At 43.1% G+C, this 19,432-nt stretch overlaps 1 protein-coding gene across 1 annotated transcript in view; it reads left to right on the forward strand.

Moving 5' to 3' along the window:
• The window catches only part of GLB1 (galactosidase beta 1), a 102,012-nt gene extending 82,804 nt beyond the window's left edge, over nt 1-19,208 (forward strand). Inside the window, exon 16 of the mRNA XM_079113986.1 lies at nt 18,598-19,208. Within this exon, the coding sequence (XP_078970112.1) occupies nt 18,598-18,834 (237 nt within the window). The 3' untranslated portion in view covers nt 18,835-19,208. The remainder of the gene's footprint in view (nt 1-18,597) is intronic.
• Nucleotides 19,209-19,432: the final 224 nt, after the last annotated feature.

Genomic DNA, 19,432 nt, shown 5'->3' on the forward strand with positions numbered 1-19,432 from the left:
TAATTTGATTTCTTCTTTGAGCCAGACTTTTTAGAAGTGTGTTGTTTAATTTTCCTCTATGTGTGTGGGATTTTATAGCACACAGTAGGATATAAAAATATCAATTTATCACTTAAGTTCCTGTTAAACATCTAGAAGGAAAAACGTCGTTGTGACCTTGGGTTAGGGAAATGTCCTCTTAGATTTAACACCTGAAGCATCATCCTTCAAGGAAAAACTTGGTGAACTGGTCTTTAATGTTAAAAATGTTTTCTTGTCAGAATGGATCAAGAAAATGAAAACCTAAGGCACAGGCTGGGAAAAGATAATTTTCAAATCATATATTCAACAAAGGACTTAAATCTAGACTACATGAGGAATTCCTAACACTCGATAATAGGAAGAATACCCCATTTAAAAAATGGGTGAAGGACCTGAATAGACATTTTACCAAAGAAGGTATACAAATGACTAGGAAGTACATGAAAAGATTCCCCCTAATGCTCAACGTCATTAATCATCACAGAAATGCGAGGACTGGCACAGGGGCACACACTTGTGATCCCATTTACTTGGAGGCTGAGGCAGGAGGATTCCAAGTTTGAAGCTAGGCTCAGCAACTTAGCAAGACCCTGTCTCAAAATAAAGATTGGAAAGAGTTGGAGATAGGGTTCAGCGGTAGAGTGCCCCTGGGTTCAATCCCCAGTACCAGGACGAAAACAAAACAAAAGCCCACACACAATAGAATGTTCCTTCACTCCAACTGAATGACTCTAATAATAAGAGGGACAGAGATCAATGTTGACAAGGATACAAAATAAACAAATGCTCCTGATTGTTGGTTGGAGTATAAAATAGTACAGCCATTCAGAACAAGAACACAGTTTGGCAGTTTCTTTAAAGGTTAAATGTAGAATTACCATAGGACCTAGCAATTCTACTTCTAGGTATATACCTAAGAAGTAACAACAAAAATGTCCACATAAAGACTTATATGTGAATTTTCATAGCAATAATTTTTATGATATCCATAAACTAGAAATATCCATTAACTGAGGATTAGATAGATAAATTGTGGCACATTCATACACTGGACTAGTATTTCTCAGTAAAAAAATAGAACAGAATACTTATATCACAACACAGATGAGTCTGAAAGTACGCTAAGTTAAACCAGACACCAGGTGTGGTGGCACGGCTATAATCCCAGCAACTCGGGAGGCTGAGGCAGAAGGATCATGAGTTCAAAGCCAGCCTCAGCAACTTAGTGAGGCCCTAAACAACTCAGTGAGACCCTGTCTCTAAATAAAATATTTTTTTAAAGGGCCGGAAATGTGGCTCAGTGGTTAAGTGCCCCTGGGTTCAATCCCCAGTATCAAAACAAACAAACAAACAAACAAAAAAAAACATTAGAGACCACATGTTGTTTGACTTCATTTATGTTAAAGGTTCTAAAAAGGCAAATCTGTAGAGACAGAAAGTAAATTAATGGTTGCCTAAGGTTGAGAGTAGGAATAGACAGTGACTTATAATTAGGTATGGGATTTCTTTGGAGGCTGACGAAATGTTCTAAAATTGGGATGATGTGACCAGGGATGTAGCTGTGGTAGAGGCTCTGCACCCTCAACTCCCAGTAAGACCAAAGAAAAAAATTGTGATGATGGCTGCGATGGTTCGTATGATCCTTTTAAACCAAAGGAGGCTTGTTTTGTGGCCTAGCACATGATAAACGTGGGTTTTAAGCTATTTGTATCGTCCTGAGCTCCTGGGTTTATGTGATCCTCCTGCTTGAGTTTTAGCTTTGATCTCCTCTCTCTGCCTCCATGTCTCTATCCCCCAAATTGCTCATATCTGCCAAGCCTGCTCCTAGATGTTATTAATGACCTGAAACTCTCCACCATTAAGGCTGCAGTTCCTCCTCTGTCCAGCCTAGACATCACCACTATACTTTTCCAAGAGCTGACTGCCCACTTGCCCCCCGCCTCCCTTCTCGGCCTCCCTCATTCATCCTTCGTTTTGAAGGTGTCCACCTCTGGTCTTCTCTGCTGGTTCATGGGTAAGTGAGCACAGCTAGAGGCCTCTCCAGAGCTTTTATCATGGCTGCATCCCCTCTCATTGCTTCCAACCTCCAAAAGCTCTCAGACATGCCCAGTGGTCTCGGTTCCCTCTCTTCTCCCTTTTCCTGTTGGCCTTTCTAACCTTCACCTCTCTCCTTAAGCCGTCTGGTCTCCTCTGTCTCCTCCCCTGAGGGCCTCATCCTCCCTGGCTGACTGCCGTCAGGTGTGATTCCTGTGTTCCCTGGGCTTCCTGTCAGACTTATCTCTCTATCTCCACCTTCACTTCCTGCCCACTGACCTCAGGAGGAAGTCTAACATCTGAATCCCCTCCCCACCTTCTTCAGGCCAAGATCTGTTCTCTTTCCTCTGCCCTCATCAGCCTTTCCATCTTTCTGCCAGCTACCTTTTCGTACTTAACAAATGTTATCTAGGGACTTTTATCACCAAGAAGCCAAGGAGGCATCTTCCCCCTTCAGCGGGCAAACATTCTTGCTTCCTTGCCCCTCTTTTCTCTCTTCCTTCCTCAAGGGAACAAAGGTATGGAGATGGGAAAGGATGGGACGTTTGGAGGTCAGAGGGTGGTGATGGTGTAGCACCCAGGAGTTCCTGATCCAAGCGTTGTGCTGAACACTTGGTAAAGGCTGTCTCCTTTCTCAACAAAGCAGGCACTGTATAGGACAGCCCATCATTATCACCAGTTTGCAGATGAGCAGCAGAGGCTTAGATGTAGAGACATGGCTAAGCCGCTCTAAGATGGCGGCTGGCGTTGGGCCAAGAGGTGGCGCATAATTAGTGTTAACACGGCGTGATCTCTTATGACCTTTTGCCTGATTGGTTAATGTCTCTTCTGCGCTAGTGGTCAACAGATGTTCCTCATTCTTAATTGGTACCGTGGCACATGCTCCAACCGTGCTACTTAATCCTAAGTTGATTGGCTGCCTTAGTGTATGTAAGTCCTTCTCTTCGCCTGGAAGAAGATCACAAAACGCAGGACTAAGAACACACCTCTAGATCACAGAATGAAGGACGCGGTACATGGGACACACCACTAAGAAGCACCTCTGATAGCACGCACCTCTAGGACTCAGGATGCAGGATGCACCTCTAAGAAGCAGCAGCAGAACTCCAAGAAATAGCTCCTCTGAAAGCGTAGCCTCTCTGATAATAGTAGCCTCTCTGAAAGCATAGCAAGACTCTCTTCCTCTAAAAGCATAGCAAGTCTCTCTTCCTTTATAAACTAGCGAACAAGCAAGCAAGCAAGAAAGCAGCCCACTAAAGAAAGATAATAGAAGTAGTTCGTTCCCAGTCTGCCTCCGATTCCTTCCCGCAGGATTGTTGCTGCAGGCGGCAACACCTAGAGAGCTGAGTAACTTGTATGAAGTTCAGAAATAGGTGGTAGAACAGATACCCGAGTCCCACCCAGGTCTGCCTAACTGGGAGGCCCATGCGCAAAGGCAGGTAGCATTGCACAGGGCCAGGAAGGAGCTTGTGCTAATTATCTAGGCAGGGGATCTTCTTTTTGAGGCTGGTCTATGTTGCCCAGGCTGGTTTCAAACTCATGAGCTCAGGTGATCCTCTTGTTTCAGCCTCCTGAGTTAGCCTCCTCCCAAGTAGCTGGGAGTACAGAGATGTGCCACCAGACTTGTCTTTAAGCAGGAACTCTTTACTTCTTAAGTCAGTCTGATGAATTCTCTGCACCTTCATGCTTGAAAAGTCCGTATCTACATAATATTTGTGAGTGTGTCAGAGGGTTCAGATGCAAAAGATCATCTAATCCATATTTCCACTCCAGAACACAAATATATGCCAGCATGGTGTTGCACACATCTAATCCCAGTGGCTTGGGAGGCTAAGGTGGGAGGATTGCAAGTTTAAAACTAGCCTCAGCAATTTGAGGCCCTGAGCAATTTAGCAAGACTGCCTCAAAAAAAAGGGGAGGGGGGATGGGGTGGCTAGGGATGTTGCTCAATAGTTAAGCACCCCTGGGTTTAATCCCTGCTACCAAAAACAAAACAAAAACACAGGTATCTATAGCAGCATCAGTCATAATTGCCAAGAAATTGAAACTACCCCAACGTCCATCAACTGCTGAATCAATAAGCAAAATATGGTACTTCCATACAATGGAATGTTAATTGGCAGTAAAAAGAAATGAAGTACTGATAGATGTTACAGCATGAGAGAACCTGAAGACCTGAGGCTAAGGGGGAGAAGCTAGTCACAAAGGCCACTGCTGTGGTTTGAATGTTCCCACCAAAACCCATATGAAATTTAATCTCCATGATGAGGCATTAAGAGGTGAGGCCAAGTGAGACCTTGAAGAGGTGGTTAGGCACGAAGGCTGTAACCTCAAAACTGGGTTTTTCATTCAGGAGTTGATAAGTTAACTCAAGAAAGGGTCTGATGTAAAAGCCAGGTTGGCTCTCCTGTATGCCACCCCCTGACCATGAGCTGTCCTGCACTGCCTCTGGACTCTACAGAGGGTCCCCACCAGCAAGAAAGCCCTCTCCAGATGTGGCCCCTTGACCTCTGGACCATGGTTCAGAACTATAGAACTATGAGCTAAGTAAACCCCTGATGCTTCTAAATTATCCACTCTCAATTATTTTGTGATAGTAACAGAAAACAGATTAAGACAGCCATAGGGCTGGGGTTGTGGCTCAGTGGAAGAGTGCTTGCCTAGCATGTGTGAGGCACTGGGTTCAATCCTCAGCACCACATATAAATAAAAATAAAGGTCCATCCACAACTAAAATTAATTAATTAAATAAAAAATGGAAAGCCATATATTATATGATTCTCTTTATATGAAATGTCCACAATAGGCAAATCTATAGAGACATGAAGATTTGTGGTTGCCCCCTAAAGAAGGTAGGGGAGCGCTGTGGTGACATGAAGTGAATACCAAAGCATATGGGATTTCTTTTTTGGGAATGATGGAAAATTCTAGAACTATGGTAATGGTTGCACAGCTTTATGGTGGTAAAAACACCACTGAATTGTATATAGATTATATCTGAGTAGTCCTTCCAAGGGATTTGTGGGCCCTAAGTTGAGTAGATACATCTGCTCATCTGAGTTGGAAGATACATCTGCATCATACCCACGTAACAGGACGTAGGTGGGGTTTTTGTTTCTTTTCTAGTACACTGTGGTCCCTGTTGCTGAGGACAGCCCTGGGCCAGCTCTGGGGGTTCTGAATGATCAGAGCAGGCAGGTGAACACACACGCCAACCTGAGTTCTAATATTTGGGAGAATGAGCACTTGGACAGATGGTTTCCGGGGAGGGGTGGGCCCCACAAAGCCTGCCACCCCAGCCATTGCTGAGACTGTGCCTCCTGCGGACTCGCTCCTCCATCAGGGGAGGCTCCTGGGGCAGGCCACTGGGCTTTTGTTACTTATTCACTGTAAGGAACCCAGCTTGATGTATGAATGAAGTCACTGATAAGGGTGATTCACCAGATAAAAAAAATCACTTCTGATGACTGGCTTGGCTTGGTCGGATGTGGCTTTCTGGTTAAGGCCAGGTGAATGTCTGCTGGATTCACTGGGAAGGGGTCAGGCGTGTTTTGCTCCATCCAAGAAACAGGTCACTGCTTTTGCACGAACTTGTCTTGACTGCGGATTCCCTGGGGTAGGAAGCGTCCTGGGTGCCCCCAGAGATGTGGCACACTGTGTGCTGTGCCCACAGTGTCGGTTCTCCTCTGCACTGACGTTGGTGCTCCTTATCTCTCTTTGAGATGGGTGTGGACAAGTCTCATTAAAATCCTATGTGGCCGCCTTGATTTTGTTAGCTTCTGCGGTTGGTTTGGGTACATGATAAAACGTGAGAGGGACAAGATGATGTCCCACTTTTCCTCACCTAAAAGTATGCTTTGGAGAGCTGGGAATCTAAACAAAATACTGGTTCAAAGTAGTTTCCTTTTTTTTTTTTTTCTTCTTTAAGGATGCCAGGGATCAAACTCAAGGTCTCACATATATTACACATGTACTCTGCCACTGATTTACTGTACACCCCAGCCCACAATTTTCTTTTTAATAGGCAAATGAGCTGGGTTCAATAGCCTACATGCCTGTAATCCCAGTGATTTGGGAGGCTGAGGCAGGAGGATCTCGAGTTCAGTGCCAGCCACAGCAAAAGTGAGGCACTAAGCAACTCAGTGAGACCCTGTCTCTAGATAAATACAAAACAAATAGGACTGGGGATGTGGCTCAGTGGTCGAGTGCCCCGAGTTCAATCCCTTGTACACCCTCCACCACAAAAAAGGCAAATGATTTCACCTTCAATGGGTTAAACACACACACACACACACAGTAAAAAATTCATAATAAAGGGATGAAAAAATTCCTCCTTTTAATTATTCTTGAATCTTGCTTTTGAAATCATCTTATGTTCCTAAAGGTAAATACAGACAGTCCCTGGCTCATGATATTTTGACTTTGATGGTATAAAAGGTAATAGGCATTCAATAGAAATTGCTGTGAATTTTGATCTTCTCCAGGCTGTCAGTATACTGTAGGGATATGATCTTTCTATGCCAGGCAGTAGCAGCAAACCCCAGCTCCAGTCAGTCATGAGATTGTAGGTAAACAACAGGTGCTGTCCTGTGCTTCTGCTGAGAAGTGGCTGGAAGTGGCCCCTGGAGGAAGAGAGGAGCTGGGATATGAAAATAGCCATGGAGACAGAAAAGTCCAGCTTTGGGAAATGCCAGTCCTAGCAGCTACATCTGAGACCTGGCACATGCCCAAACTGTGAGTGCTCACAGGCATCCTCTCAGCCACCATCAACAGTCCTGAGAGAGGCACTGATGTGGTCAAGGGGGCCCTGGCAGGATTGGGTGATGGATGAGTGACAAAGGACCTGGCAAGTGCAGGACGACTCTACTGTTTGTTTTGTTTGTTATAATTTTTTTTATTTTTTTTATTTTTGAGATACTGTCTCACTATGTTTCTGAGACTGGCTTTGAACTCACAATCCTCCTTCCTCAGCCTCCCAAGACTCTGGGATTACCGGCGTGCGCCACTGCACCTGGTAACTCTTGTTTTTAAATGGAGGTTATAAAAATTGACTTTCCTGTAAACTATCCTGGTAAGGCATCCTGAGACTATGGAGATGTGTATCCATTATCTTTTGCTGCATAACAAACCCCCCAAAACTTAGTGGTTTTTAAAACAATGATTTAGCCCACAATTTTGTTTTGTTTTGTTTTTGGTTTTTATTAATTTTTTTTTTATTTTTACAGACTTCATTTTGATTCATTGTACACAAATGGGGTACAATTTGTGGTTGTGCATGATGTAGATTAATACCATTCATGTAATCATACATGTACATAGGGCAATGATGTTGGTCTCATTCCACCATCTTTCATACCCCCGCCTGCTCCTCCCTCTCATTTCCCTCTACATAATCTAAAGTTCCTCCAGTCTTCTCTCATCCCCCCACCCCCCCCCACCCCCATTGTGTATCAATGTAGATTCACACCATTCATGTAATCATACGTATACGTAGGGTAATACTGTTTCATTCTACTATCTTTCCTTCCCCCACCCATTCCCTCCCCATTTTCCTCTACACCATCCAAAGCTCCTTCATTCTCCTCTCTCCCCCAACCCCCCCTCATTATTTTTCATCATCCACTTATCAGAGAAAACATTCAGCCTTTGATTTTTTTTGTAGCCCACAGTTTTGAGTATTGGCAGACTGCGTGTTTTTCTGCTGGCCTCAGCCAGGCAAGACCACCTGGGTGTTAGCTGTCAGTTGAGCTGTGAGAAGAGGGAACCATGACTCTCTCATCATCCTGCAAATTAAACTAGGCTTGTTCACCTGGTACCTGGGCAGGGTTCAAAGAAAGAATGCAAATGTGTAAGGCTGTGGGGGCTCAGTGGCATTCGCCTGTAATCCTAGGGAAGTAGGAGGCTGAGGCAGGAGGATCACAAGCTGGAGGCCAGCCTGGGCAACTTAGGGAGACCCTGTCTCTTAAAATGAAAAAGGGCTGGGGATATAGCTCAGTGATAGAGCACTCCTGGGTTCAATCCTCAGTACCTCAAGTGCAAGGTTGCTTGCGGCTCAAATCAGAATTCACATGACACCTTCTCCTCATTCTTTGGCAAAAGTAAGTCACTAGTTCAGCCAGATCCAAGAAATGGAGAAACAAATTCTAGCTCTTGGTAGAGGGAACTTTAAAGAATTATGTCTGTTTTTTTTTTTTTTTTTCAACATGCCACAAGATCTTAGCTTGGTTTGACCCTCCTTTATTTCTAAATTTGATATACTTTTTAATTTTTTTTTTTTTGCCTGATTCCAAGTGTGCATACCCCCTTCAAGATCTGCTATTTCTAACTAACTAACGCACTTGGATACTAGATAATCAGACTTCTTGCAACAAATATATACTAATTCAGGTACAAAATGTGTTAGAATTATGTGGAAACAGGAGTAAATAGGCTCTAAATGAAAGAGGATTTCCCACAATTTTTAATTGATAAGCTTTATAACAAGCTTTATGTGGCAGCCTGGAGACAGTTTTTGCTTCTCAGCTCTTTATGTAGGAGGTGCTTGGGTGACTTGTTAGGTGAAGTCCTAGGTGAAAACAGTCAAGCAGTGATGGGACTGTTAGGTGTTCAGAAGGAAAAGACTTTTTAATTTTGGATTTGATGAAGAAAAGTGATTCATCCATTACAGTCATATTTTATGCTTCAGTTCTGCATGCTTCTGCTCTAATTGGATCTTGAGCAGCCCCCTAAAGGTCTATGTGTTAAATTTTAGGCTTGGTTTTCAGAACAGTGCTATTGGGAGGTTGTATTAGAGTTCTCTAAAGGAACAGAATCAACAGGAAGTATGATTATAAAAGGGGATTTATTAGATTGGCTTACATGACCAGAAGCTGGATAGTCCACAATGGCCATCTGCAGCTGGAGAGCTGGAAGAACCAGTAGCTGTGCAGTCCAAGAGGCAGAAGCCCCAGAGCAAGAGGGATCAACAGTGCCACCCTAGTCCAAGACCACGGCTTCTGGAAACTTCCTCTAGAATCATTGGCAGAGTCTGCTTTGGAAGAGTGAAGAAGTGAGAGTCCGATATCCTCAGAGGATCAAAGCAGCAACCAAGAACCTGTTCAGGAAGAGTCGAGCTTTCTGCATCTGCTTCCTTGTTCTTCCAACTTTTATTCCATCTTAGCTCGGTTTGACCCTCCTTTATTTCTAAATCTGATATACTTTTTAAAGTATATCAAAGTAAAGCGTGCTACCCACGCTTAGGGAGGGTCTCCACTTCACTATCCCACATTCCAGTCACTCCTAGACACCCCTCATGGACTCAACCAGAAGCCTCTTCTTAATCATCAGCATCTCTTAATCCAATCAGGTTGACAATTCAAATTAACCCTTATAGAGGTGGACCTAGTGAGATGTTTCTAGGTCATCGGGAGCATGAGATCCCAGGGGGTCATGGGACTCTCTGTCCTCTCTCCCCCTTTCACTGCTCAACCATAAGGTGAGTGCTTTTGCTGTACCCAGTGCTCCCTGCCATGATTCGTGCTTTGCCACAGGCCCAAAGTAACAGGGCCAAACCTTCAAAACTGCAATGTAAACCTTTTCTCTTTATAAGTTGATTGCCCCAGGTATTTCTAGTAGTAGTGGAAAGCTGACTAACACGGGATCTCTCCTAAACTATAGAGAAACCATAAAGTTACTTAACTTTAGTCTCTAAGACCAAAGAGGAAGCAAAGAAACGTGACTTGCACCATTGGGACTCTGATGGAGAAGGGGAAAATTAATTATCTTTTGTGTATTTCAGGGAGAGCTGGTTAACATCTTACCTCTGAGCAAATTCCCTCACTATTTTACCTTTTTTTTACCTTTTTTTTTTTTTTTTTTTTTTTTTTTTTGTATTCTCTTTTTCCCAAGTTAGCAGCACAGTGATTCACTGAGGTATGTGTGGTGAGAGCCTTTAACCTTGGGAACCGAAACTTTTGTCTTTTCCATTTTAAGTCATGAAAGTGCCTGTCTTTGAGGATGTGATAAAGTTGACACTTAGCCTGCATTTATGCTCTTTTTTTTTTTTTTTTTTTTGCGGTGCCGGGGATTGAACCCAGGGCCTTGTGCTCGCAAGGCAAGCACTTTACCAACTGAGCTATATCCCCAGCCCTATGATCATTTTTAAAGGAGCTCCCCCCAAAAAATGAAAAAAAAAATTAAACTACAACTTAAGACAGTATTTTGCTTTAAACTCCTCTGAGAAGACAGTATTTATCCAGATAACTTAAGACAGAAAGGCAGGCAGACACACATATCAGTCTGATCAACAAAGAAGTAGGTCAGGCATTTCCAGTAACCTCACATTATTGAAATTATTATCATCATCTTGATGTTAATAGCTAAGGGCAGGGAGTCTGCTGGGGTCAAACCATGGTCAGTAAAAGTCAGACTTTGCTGTGTCTGACAAACCTGTCTTGGAACATCCCAGAAGCTACTGATGTTCATGCATAACTGCTTGGCCCCCAAGGGGATCCTTCTATTAATAAAGATAATATCTACTTTTAGGTCACATTTATCAACAATTTCATCATGACAAAAATTAGAGTGTATAAATTTTTCAATATAATCTTAAGTTCCATTTTTTTAATAGTTGTAGATGGACACAATGCCTTTATTTTTATGTGGTGCTGAGGATCGATCAAACCTAGTGCCTCACATGTGCTAGGCAAGTGCTCCACCACTAAGCCACAACCCCAGCCTAGTTCCACGGTTTTAAAGTGTTTTGTTTTGTTTTGTTCTGAATCAAGGCAGAAATGCTGGCATTTAGTTTTTCTTTGGGTGAGCAGTATTCTTTAAAACTCTTAAACTGATAACAGAGTAACATGAAGTATCCTTTTCAGTAGGACTTTGAGTCACCTCTTCCATGAATCTTTTTCCCCAGGCAGAATTATTAACAAGTGTTATCTAATGAGTGAGGCTACTTGTTCCCTTGAATGTATAACCGAGTGCTGACACTATTACCCCATACTATTACCTCACAGGGCCTGTGTTACAGCTGTAAGTGGCTGATAAGCCAAGTCAAGGATGCAACTTTCTACTAATAGTAATAGTAAGGGGAAGAAGAGATTATCAAGAGGTAGGGAGTGACTTGGAATGGAAACCCAGTCCTAAGAGGATCATGACCTTGTCTGAGGAGACGAGGGTGGAATGGTAACCCAGACCTCAGAAGACTTCAAGTCTAGGGGACAGTGTTCTGGTGATGCACAGGTGAGGTGTGTGGTGTTTTGTTAGGTAATGGGGAAAAGTCTAGTGGATAGCGGAGTGAGCCAGGGGAGAACAGCAGGGACAGGGTGGGGAGGAGAAGGGCATGGGATGTGGGCCTTTAGGAGGTGGGGGTAGGGTGTATGGAAATGGCCAGATTGGCTGCCATGCGGAGCCTGGGTTCCTGCATTAAGAGAGGAAGTCAGTCAAGACCTGTACGGAGGCTTCCTGGGTCTAAGGCAGCATTCATTGGTGAGGACTCCATTGAGAAGACTGGCTGTGAGGAGGGAGAGAGGTGCCGAGACCGGGCTGGCGATGACGTCACTGCCTTTCACCATTCCAGCCCTGCGGCCAATATGGCAGCCTCTAACCACAGGTATCAATTTTCATTTACAGTTAAATTAGTGAAAAACACGTTTTAGGGCTGTGGTTGTGGCTCAGTGGTAGAGCACTTGCTGGGCATGTGTGAGGCCCTGGGTTCAAGTCTCAGCACTTCATATAAATGAATTAACTAAATAAAGGTCCATTGACAACTAAAAAAATTTTTTAAATTTTAAAAATTAAAAAGACAATTCTTTAAAAAAAAAAGTAAAATTTAATCCCTTCTTAATATTTCTTTTTGTAGATACTTTTTCTTTCTTTCTTTCTTTTTTTTTTTTTTTTTTTTTTTTTGGTACTGGAAATTGAACCCAGAGGCACTTTACCCCTGAGCTATGTCCCCAGCCCTTTTATTTTTTATTTTAAGACAGAATCTCACCAAATTGCCCAAGCTGGCCTTGAATTTGCAATCCTCCTTTCTCAGCCTCCCAAGTCTCTGGTACATAGGCCTGTACCACTTTGCCTGGCTATAATTATTCTTTACATTACTAAATTTGGATATCTGCATATCCTATGACCCAGGAATTTTATTCCTAACATTCTAGTCTATAAGAAAGATGTGCATACATGTTCCTAAGGTACATACAAGAATGTTCATGTGGGTCATGTCATTTTTAATAGTCAAACTAGAAACAACCCAAATTCTCATTTCTAGCAGTAAAAATAATAAGTAGATATTGACATATTCTGGGCTAGGGATGTAACTCAGTGGTAGAGCATTTGCCTCGCATGTGTGAAGCCCTGGTTAGATCCCTAACACCATTAAAAAAAAATTGATATATTCACACCATTGAATATCATACAGCAATTAAAATCAGCAAAGGACTATTCTAGATAATCAGAGACTAAAAACTACATAATACATTTACAAACATAGTTCAAAAATAGGCAAAACTAATCAATGACAAATGAAATTAGGATAGTGAACTTCCTTGGAGAAGAGGTGGGAGATAGTGACTTTGAGGGGACAAAGGTTTCTGGGTACATATATAGTATTTCCTGAGCTCAGTGATGGTTGTACAGGAATGTTAATTTTTTCAGCATCAACAGTGAAATGGCAGCCTGCATTTTTCTTCTCTTTCCACATTTGTATTGGTATATTATAGTTGTACGTAATGAAGGGATTTGTTGTTCTATGTTGGTACATACACATAATATAACAATATAAGTCAGCCAATATCTCTCCCCAGGATCTCTCTCACCCCTGTCCCTTTCTTCTACCAATCTCCCTTTGATATTCACAAGATCTCTCCCCCTCCTTTCTTTTCCTTCTTCCTCTCTAGTGTCCACATATGAGAGAAAACACATGAGTTTGACTTATTTGCTGACCCTAATGGTCTCTAGTTCCATCCATTTTCCTGAAAATGACATAATTTTGTTTTTCATTATGACTGAATAAAATTCCATTGTGTGTACATTATCACATTTTCTTTATCCATCCGTTCATTCATTGATGGACACCTAGGCTGGTTCCATAGTTTAGCTACTATGAATTGTGCTGATATAAGAACAGGTGTGCATGTATCACTGTAGTACGATGACTTTTAATTCTTTAGAATAAATACCAAGGAGAGGTATAGCTGGGTCCTATGGTGGTTCCATGATAGTCTTTTAATGGACCTCCATACCTATTCCCACAGTGGTTGTCTAATTTACAATCCCACCAACAGTGTTAAAGTGTTCCTTTTCCTCCACATCCTCTCCAGCATTTACTATTGTTTGTATTCTTGATGACTGACATTCTCACTGAGTGAGATAAAAATCTCCGTGTAGTTTTGATTTGCATTTTCCTAATTGCTACTGATGTTGGACATTTTTTTCATATATCTGTTGGTCATTTGTATTTCTTCTTCTGAGAAACTGTTTAATTCATTTGCCCATGTATTAATTGGGTTATTTGGGGGATTTTTTTGGTGTTAATTTTTTAAGTTCTTTATATAGTATAGATACTAATCTTCTGTCAGAAGAGCAGCTAGTAAAGGTTTTCTCCCATTCTGTAGATTCTCTCTTCATATTCCTAATTGTTTCTTTTGCCAAGTAGAAGCTTTTTAATTTGATGCCATCCTAATTATTAACTCTTGGGATTATTTCTTGAGCTTTAAGGGGTCCTATGGGTTTAATCTATCCCCAGCATTGAAAAAAGAATTGAGCTTTAGGGGTCCTAATGAGAAAGTAGTTGCCTGTACCTATATGCTGGAGTGTTGACCTTGTGTTTTCTTCTAGGGATTTCGTAGTTTCTGGTCTAATTCGTACATCTTTGATCCATTTATTTTTATTTTTATTTATTTTTACAGACTGCATTTTCATTCATTGTACACAAATGAGGTAAAACATTTCTGGTCTAATTCGTACATATTTGATCCATTTATTTTTATTTTTATTTTTATAGACTGCATTTTCATTATACACAAATGAGGTAAAACTTTTTGTTTCTATGGTTGTGTACGATGTAGATTCATACCATTCGTGTAATCATACATGTACATAGGGCAATGATGTTGGTCTCATTCCACCATCTTTCATACCCCTGCCTGCTCCTCCCTCTCATTTCCCTCTATATAATCTGAAGTTCCTCCATTCTTCTCTCACCCCCCACCCCCCCACCCCCATTGTGTATCATCATCCACTTATTAGGGAAAACATTCAGTCTTTGGTTTTTTGGGATTGACTTACTTCACTGAGCATGATATTCTCCAACTCCATCCATTTATCTGCAAATACCATAATATTATTATTCTTTATAGCTGAATAATAGTCCATTGTGTATATATGCCATACAGCACTAATCTCCAAAATTTAAAGAACTTATAAAACTTTACACCAAAAATACAAAGAACCCAATCAATAAATGGGCCAAGGAACTGGACACTTTACAGAAGAAGATATACAGGTGATTAATAAATACATGAAAAAGTATTTAACATCTCTAATAATTAGAGAAATGCAAATTAAAACAACTCTAAGATTTCATCTTACTCCAATTAGAATGGCTACTATCAAGGACACAAGCAATAACAGATGTTGGCATGGATGTGGGGAAAAAGGCACACTTTTACATTGCTGGTAGATTGCAAATTGGTGCAGCCATTTTGATCCATTTTGAGTTGATTCTTGTGCAGGGTTAGATATAGGGGTCTCGTTCCATTCTTCTACATATGGATAATCAGCTTTCCCAGCATCAATTGTCAAAAAGGCTGTCTTTTCTCCAGTTGTTTTTGGCTTCTTTGTAAAGGATCAGATGACTGTATCTGTGTAGGTTTGTCTGTTTTTTCTATTCTATACCATTGGTCCATGTGTCTGCTTTTATGCCCATACCATGCAGTTTTTGTTACTGTAGCTCTGCCGTATAATTTGAAGTCAGGTGCTGTGATGCCTCCAGAGTTGCTTTTTTGGCTTAGATTTGCTTTGGCTATTCTGGCTCTTTTATTCTTCCAAATGAAAGATGGTTTTTTTCCTAGTTCTGTGAAAAATGTCATTGGTATTTTGATGGGGATTGCATTGAATCTGTATATTGCTTTTGGTAGTATGGCCATTTTAACAATATTAATTCTGCCTCTCCATGAACACAGGAGGACAGACTGCATTTTTCTGCATGAATGTTATGCTTCAGCTTGCCTATTAAAAATGATAACACTAGAATCTAATGAAATAAAAAAACAAATGTCCTAGAGAGAATCAATGAAGTCAAAAGTTGGTTCTTGGGCTGGGGTTATAGCTCAGCTGGTAGAGTGCTTGCTTCACATTTCACATGCACAAGGCCCTGGGTTTAATCAGACCAAAAAAAATTGGTCCTGAAAAAAAAATTTTTTTTAAAGAAGAAGATGACACCTAGCAAGACTACTCAAGGAAAAAGAAGATGGCAAAACTAATAGCTAATCTGGTAACAAGAAGCTAAGTTACCAGAGACTTAAGATGATACTGAATATATTAGAAATTTGAAAAGACAGATGAAATTGAAAGCGTCCTAACCTGAAAAAATTGACAGAAGAAAAAAATGGAAAAATCAAAATAGCCTTATGTTCATTAAAGAAATTGAATGTGTGAATTAAACAAACAAACAAAAATTTTCTGTAAAGGAGATACTCACATGCCTGTCATCCCAGGAACTTAAGAGGCTAGGGAAGGAGGATGGCAAGTTCAAGGTCAGCCTCAGCAACCTAGCAATGGCCCTAAGCAACATAGCAAGACCCTGCCTCAAAATAAAAACTAAAAAGAGCTGGGGTGGTGGCTCAGTGGTAGTGCACTTGCCTAGCACGTGTGAGGCAGTGGGTTCAATCCCCAGCACCACCTATAAATAAATAAATGAAGGTATTGCATCCATCTACAACTAAAAATATTTTTTTAAAAAAAGAGCTGGGGATGTATCCCAGTTGTAAAGCACCCCTGGGTTCAATCACTGATACCAAATAATACAAATATTAATAATAATAATACTCATATAAATAAAGCAAACTCTAGACCTAGATAGATTTTTTTCCTGTATCCCCCAGTTCTTTTTATTTTTCACTTTGAGACAGGTTCTCACTAAATTGCCTAAACTGTCCTTGAACTTGTAATCCTCTTACTTCAGCTTCCCTAATAGCTGGGACTGCAGGTGGGCACCACCCCACCCAGGTCAAATTTTAATTTTACCATATATACATACATGTATGTATGTATATATATAAAAAAAAAATCAAACATTTGTATTTTTCATCTGAAATTTCTCCCCATTTCTGGGTTAAGATCCTTGAAGGAGGCATGTGACTCTTTAACTCCCTGTCACTCACTCAGCCGTTATGGTTGAGCCTGCTGGGAACCAGGCACAGTGCTAGCCAGTAGCAAACAGGTGGATAAGTGCCATCCCTGTACTCAGCCACTGAGCCACATCCCAGCCCTTTTTTCTGTTTTCTTTGGAGACGGGGCCTTGCTAAGTTGCTGAGGCTGGTTTTGAACTTACGATCCTCCTGCCTCAGCCACCCGAGCTGCTGGGATTTACAGGCATGCGCCAGTTGCATCTTTTGAGACAGGGCCTTGCTCAGTTGCCCAGGCTGGCCTCAAACTTGTGATCCTGCTACCTGAGCCTCCCAGGTCACTGGGGTGACAGGCGAGTGCCACCATGGCCTACCTACTTGACTTGGCTTTGGTTGGGAGCATGTCGGGAAGACCGTCGTCCACGCCGGTCCGTGTCCCGTCCCCCCCCCCCCCCCCCCCCGTGCTGCTCTCAAAGCCCTCTCCACCGATCTACCTTTGAAGACCTCACCCCCGTCGCCTGCAGAAGTACAGTGGCGCTGCTCTCCAGTGCTGTAGAAACGAGGCCCTAGCAGATTTTAAACTGATGACGACCTGATAAGCCTGTCGTTGGGTATATCTTTTAGGATAGTTGGAGGTAACATCCCGTGGTCAAAACAAGAGTCAAATAGTTCTGAGAACCGTGAAACTGTCACCCTTTTTCTAAATGACGTCATCTGACAGACAGGTGGCTTTCAACCACTGGCCCCTTCAGTGGGCTGTAAGCACCATGGGCTTGCATTTCAGCCAAATAAGGAGTACCTCCACTTGGGAGCCCTGTCCCCAGCCAGGTTCTTCAGATGCACAGTTTCCTTCTGTCATCCTTGTCCCCTGTTACTGGGTATAAAAAATGGAGTTGAGACTTGCCCCCGGTCAGACAGTGGCAGGACTACTCAGAAGGAGTAGACACTCAGAAGGAGTTAGAACAAAGGGGAAACTGGGAGGCTGAGAAATCCCCAAAGGTAAGTGACTCTAGGGGGACAACTGCAGTTGTGTTGCAGAGCATGATTTGGACGGGGGGGGGGGGGGGGGGGGGGGGGTGTAGCACTTTCTTTCCTCCTTCCTCCTGTCCCTCGCCCTCCCACTTTTCTTTCCTCCCTCCTGTCCTTCCATCCATCCATCTTTCCTTCCTCTCCCAGGTTTTCTTGGTTGTGTACAGGTGTGTGACACCCCGCCCCATACACACACACTTTCTTTGTGATAGAACATTCCTTCTCTTCAGCCGCCTTCTATGCCAGGAGGCTGTACAGATGCCAACCGTGGTTCCTGCCCTGCAGGGACACTGTCAATGTCGTTACCGGAAGCAGCTTCCCCTGCTCCCAGGAATTGTCTTTACACCTCAGGTTGGCCTCTGCTTCATGCAGCAAACATGGGGTCCACCCCGTCACCCTGAGAGTGACATGGCATTAATGCTGCATGGACCCCTTGATTCCTCCCCCCAGACCTCAGATCCATCTTGAGTGGTTTTGTGGGGGACGGCTCCTGGTACCTGTCCATTTGAAGTCTGCAGGCCCTGGAGTTCTGTGCCCCAGGTGTAAGCACTGACTCTACAGCAGATGGTGTGGCATGTGCAGCCCAGCCCACCTTCAGGTGTGGAGAACATGGAAGGAAAGCGCATCTGCGAGGAAGCAGCTCAGCGGATCTCTTCTGTGCACAGAAAAGTCAGGGAGTGGGGCTGGGGTTCAGTGGCAGAGTGCTTGCCTAGCATGCATGAGGCACTGGGTTTGATTCCCAGTACCACATAAAACTAAATAAACAAAACAAAGGCATTGTGTCCATCTACAACTAAAAATTCTAAAAAAGTAATTAAAAAAAAAAAGAAGTTAGGGAATGGCAGTGTGCAGAGCCATAAAGGCAGGATCCGGGGCCAGGAGAGCAGTCAGAACCTGGTGACTGCCTCACTGTCCTCCAGGCCTGGCCTTCGTGGCTGCTGCAGCCAGTCAGGGGGACCAGGCATCTGTTCTGGAGGAGTAGGTGTCTGGGGCTTTGTTATTTCTCCCCCTCTCCCGGTTATCTCAGCAGATGCTGGCACCACGGCCAGCCCGGACCGGTTCTCAGCCCACCTCCGCGGGGGCGTTTCTCGCCCCGTGTGGCTGGATCCTGTGCGTCAGGTTCCCACGCTCCTCGGGGCTGCCCGTACATCCTGGGTTGACGATTTTGTCCTTTCTCTTCCAGGGGCAGGTGTGGATTAACGGCTTTAACCTTGGCCGCTATTGGCCAGCCCAGGGCCCCCAGATGACCTTGTTTGTGCCACAGCACATCCTAACCACCTCGGCCCCAAACAACATCACGGTGCTGGAACTGGAGCATGCGCCCTGCAGCACCCATGGCTGGGAAACGTGTACCGTGGAGCTGGTGGACAAGCCTATTATCAACAGACCTGTGACCCACGATGGTGTCTTCCCACAATAGCTTAGTCAGGACGCATGGCCAGACTATGAATGAGGAGGATGGTGACTCTTTGGGGTTCTGGCCCCGCACACACCTCGGATCTCCCAGTTATACTGACATTCTCGGGAGAGTTAATTTAGAAAATGAACTTGGTGGTGTGTGTTCACTGAGGTTTCTTTGCAGCCCTGCTGTGTCCATCCCCCACCCTCAGGGGCCACCTTGATTGTGTGAGGGAGGAGGCACCAGAGACACCCAAATGTCGGAGTGGAAGCATTAGAAGTGTTCCTGATTTTGATTTTAATTTTAATGAAGAATCATGTTGTCTTTTTGCTAAATAAAATTTGTACTGAAACATGATGATCCTGTTTTGTTTTGTTTTGGAATTGAACCCAGGGGCGCTTCACATCCCCAACCCCCTTTTTGTATTTTATTAGAGACAGGGTCTTGTTAAGTTGCTCAGCACCTCGCTAAGTTGCTGAGGCTGGCTTTGAACTCCCAATGATCCTGTTTTTAATGTTGAGCAGGTTTTAAACTATATGGTCTGACTTAAATCACAAGTAGACTTGAGTGGGCTGAAGAAGCCACTTCACTACCTTGAGGATCAAAGGGTTAGAATATA

This window comes from Sciurus vulgaris (genome assembly GCF_902686455.1).
Source record: "Sciurus vulgaris genome assembly, chromosome: 16".
Taxonomy (NCBI): domain Eukaryota; kingdom Metazoa; phylum Chordata; class Mammalia; order Rodentia; family Sciuridae; genus Sciurus; species Sciurus vulgaris.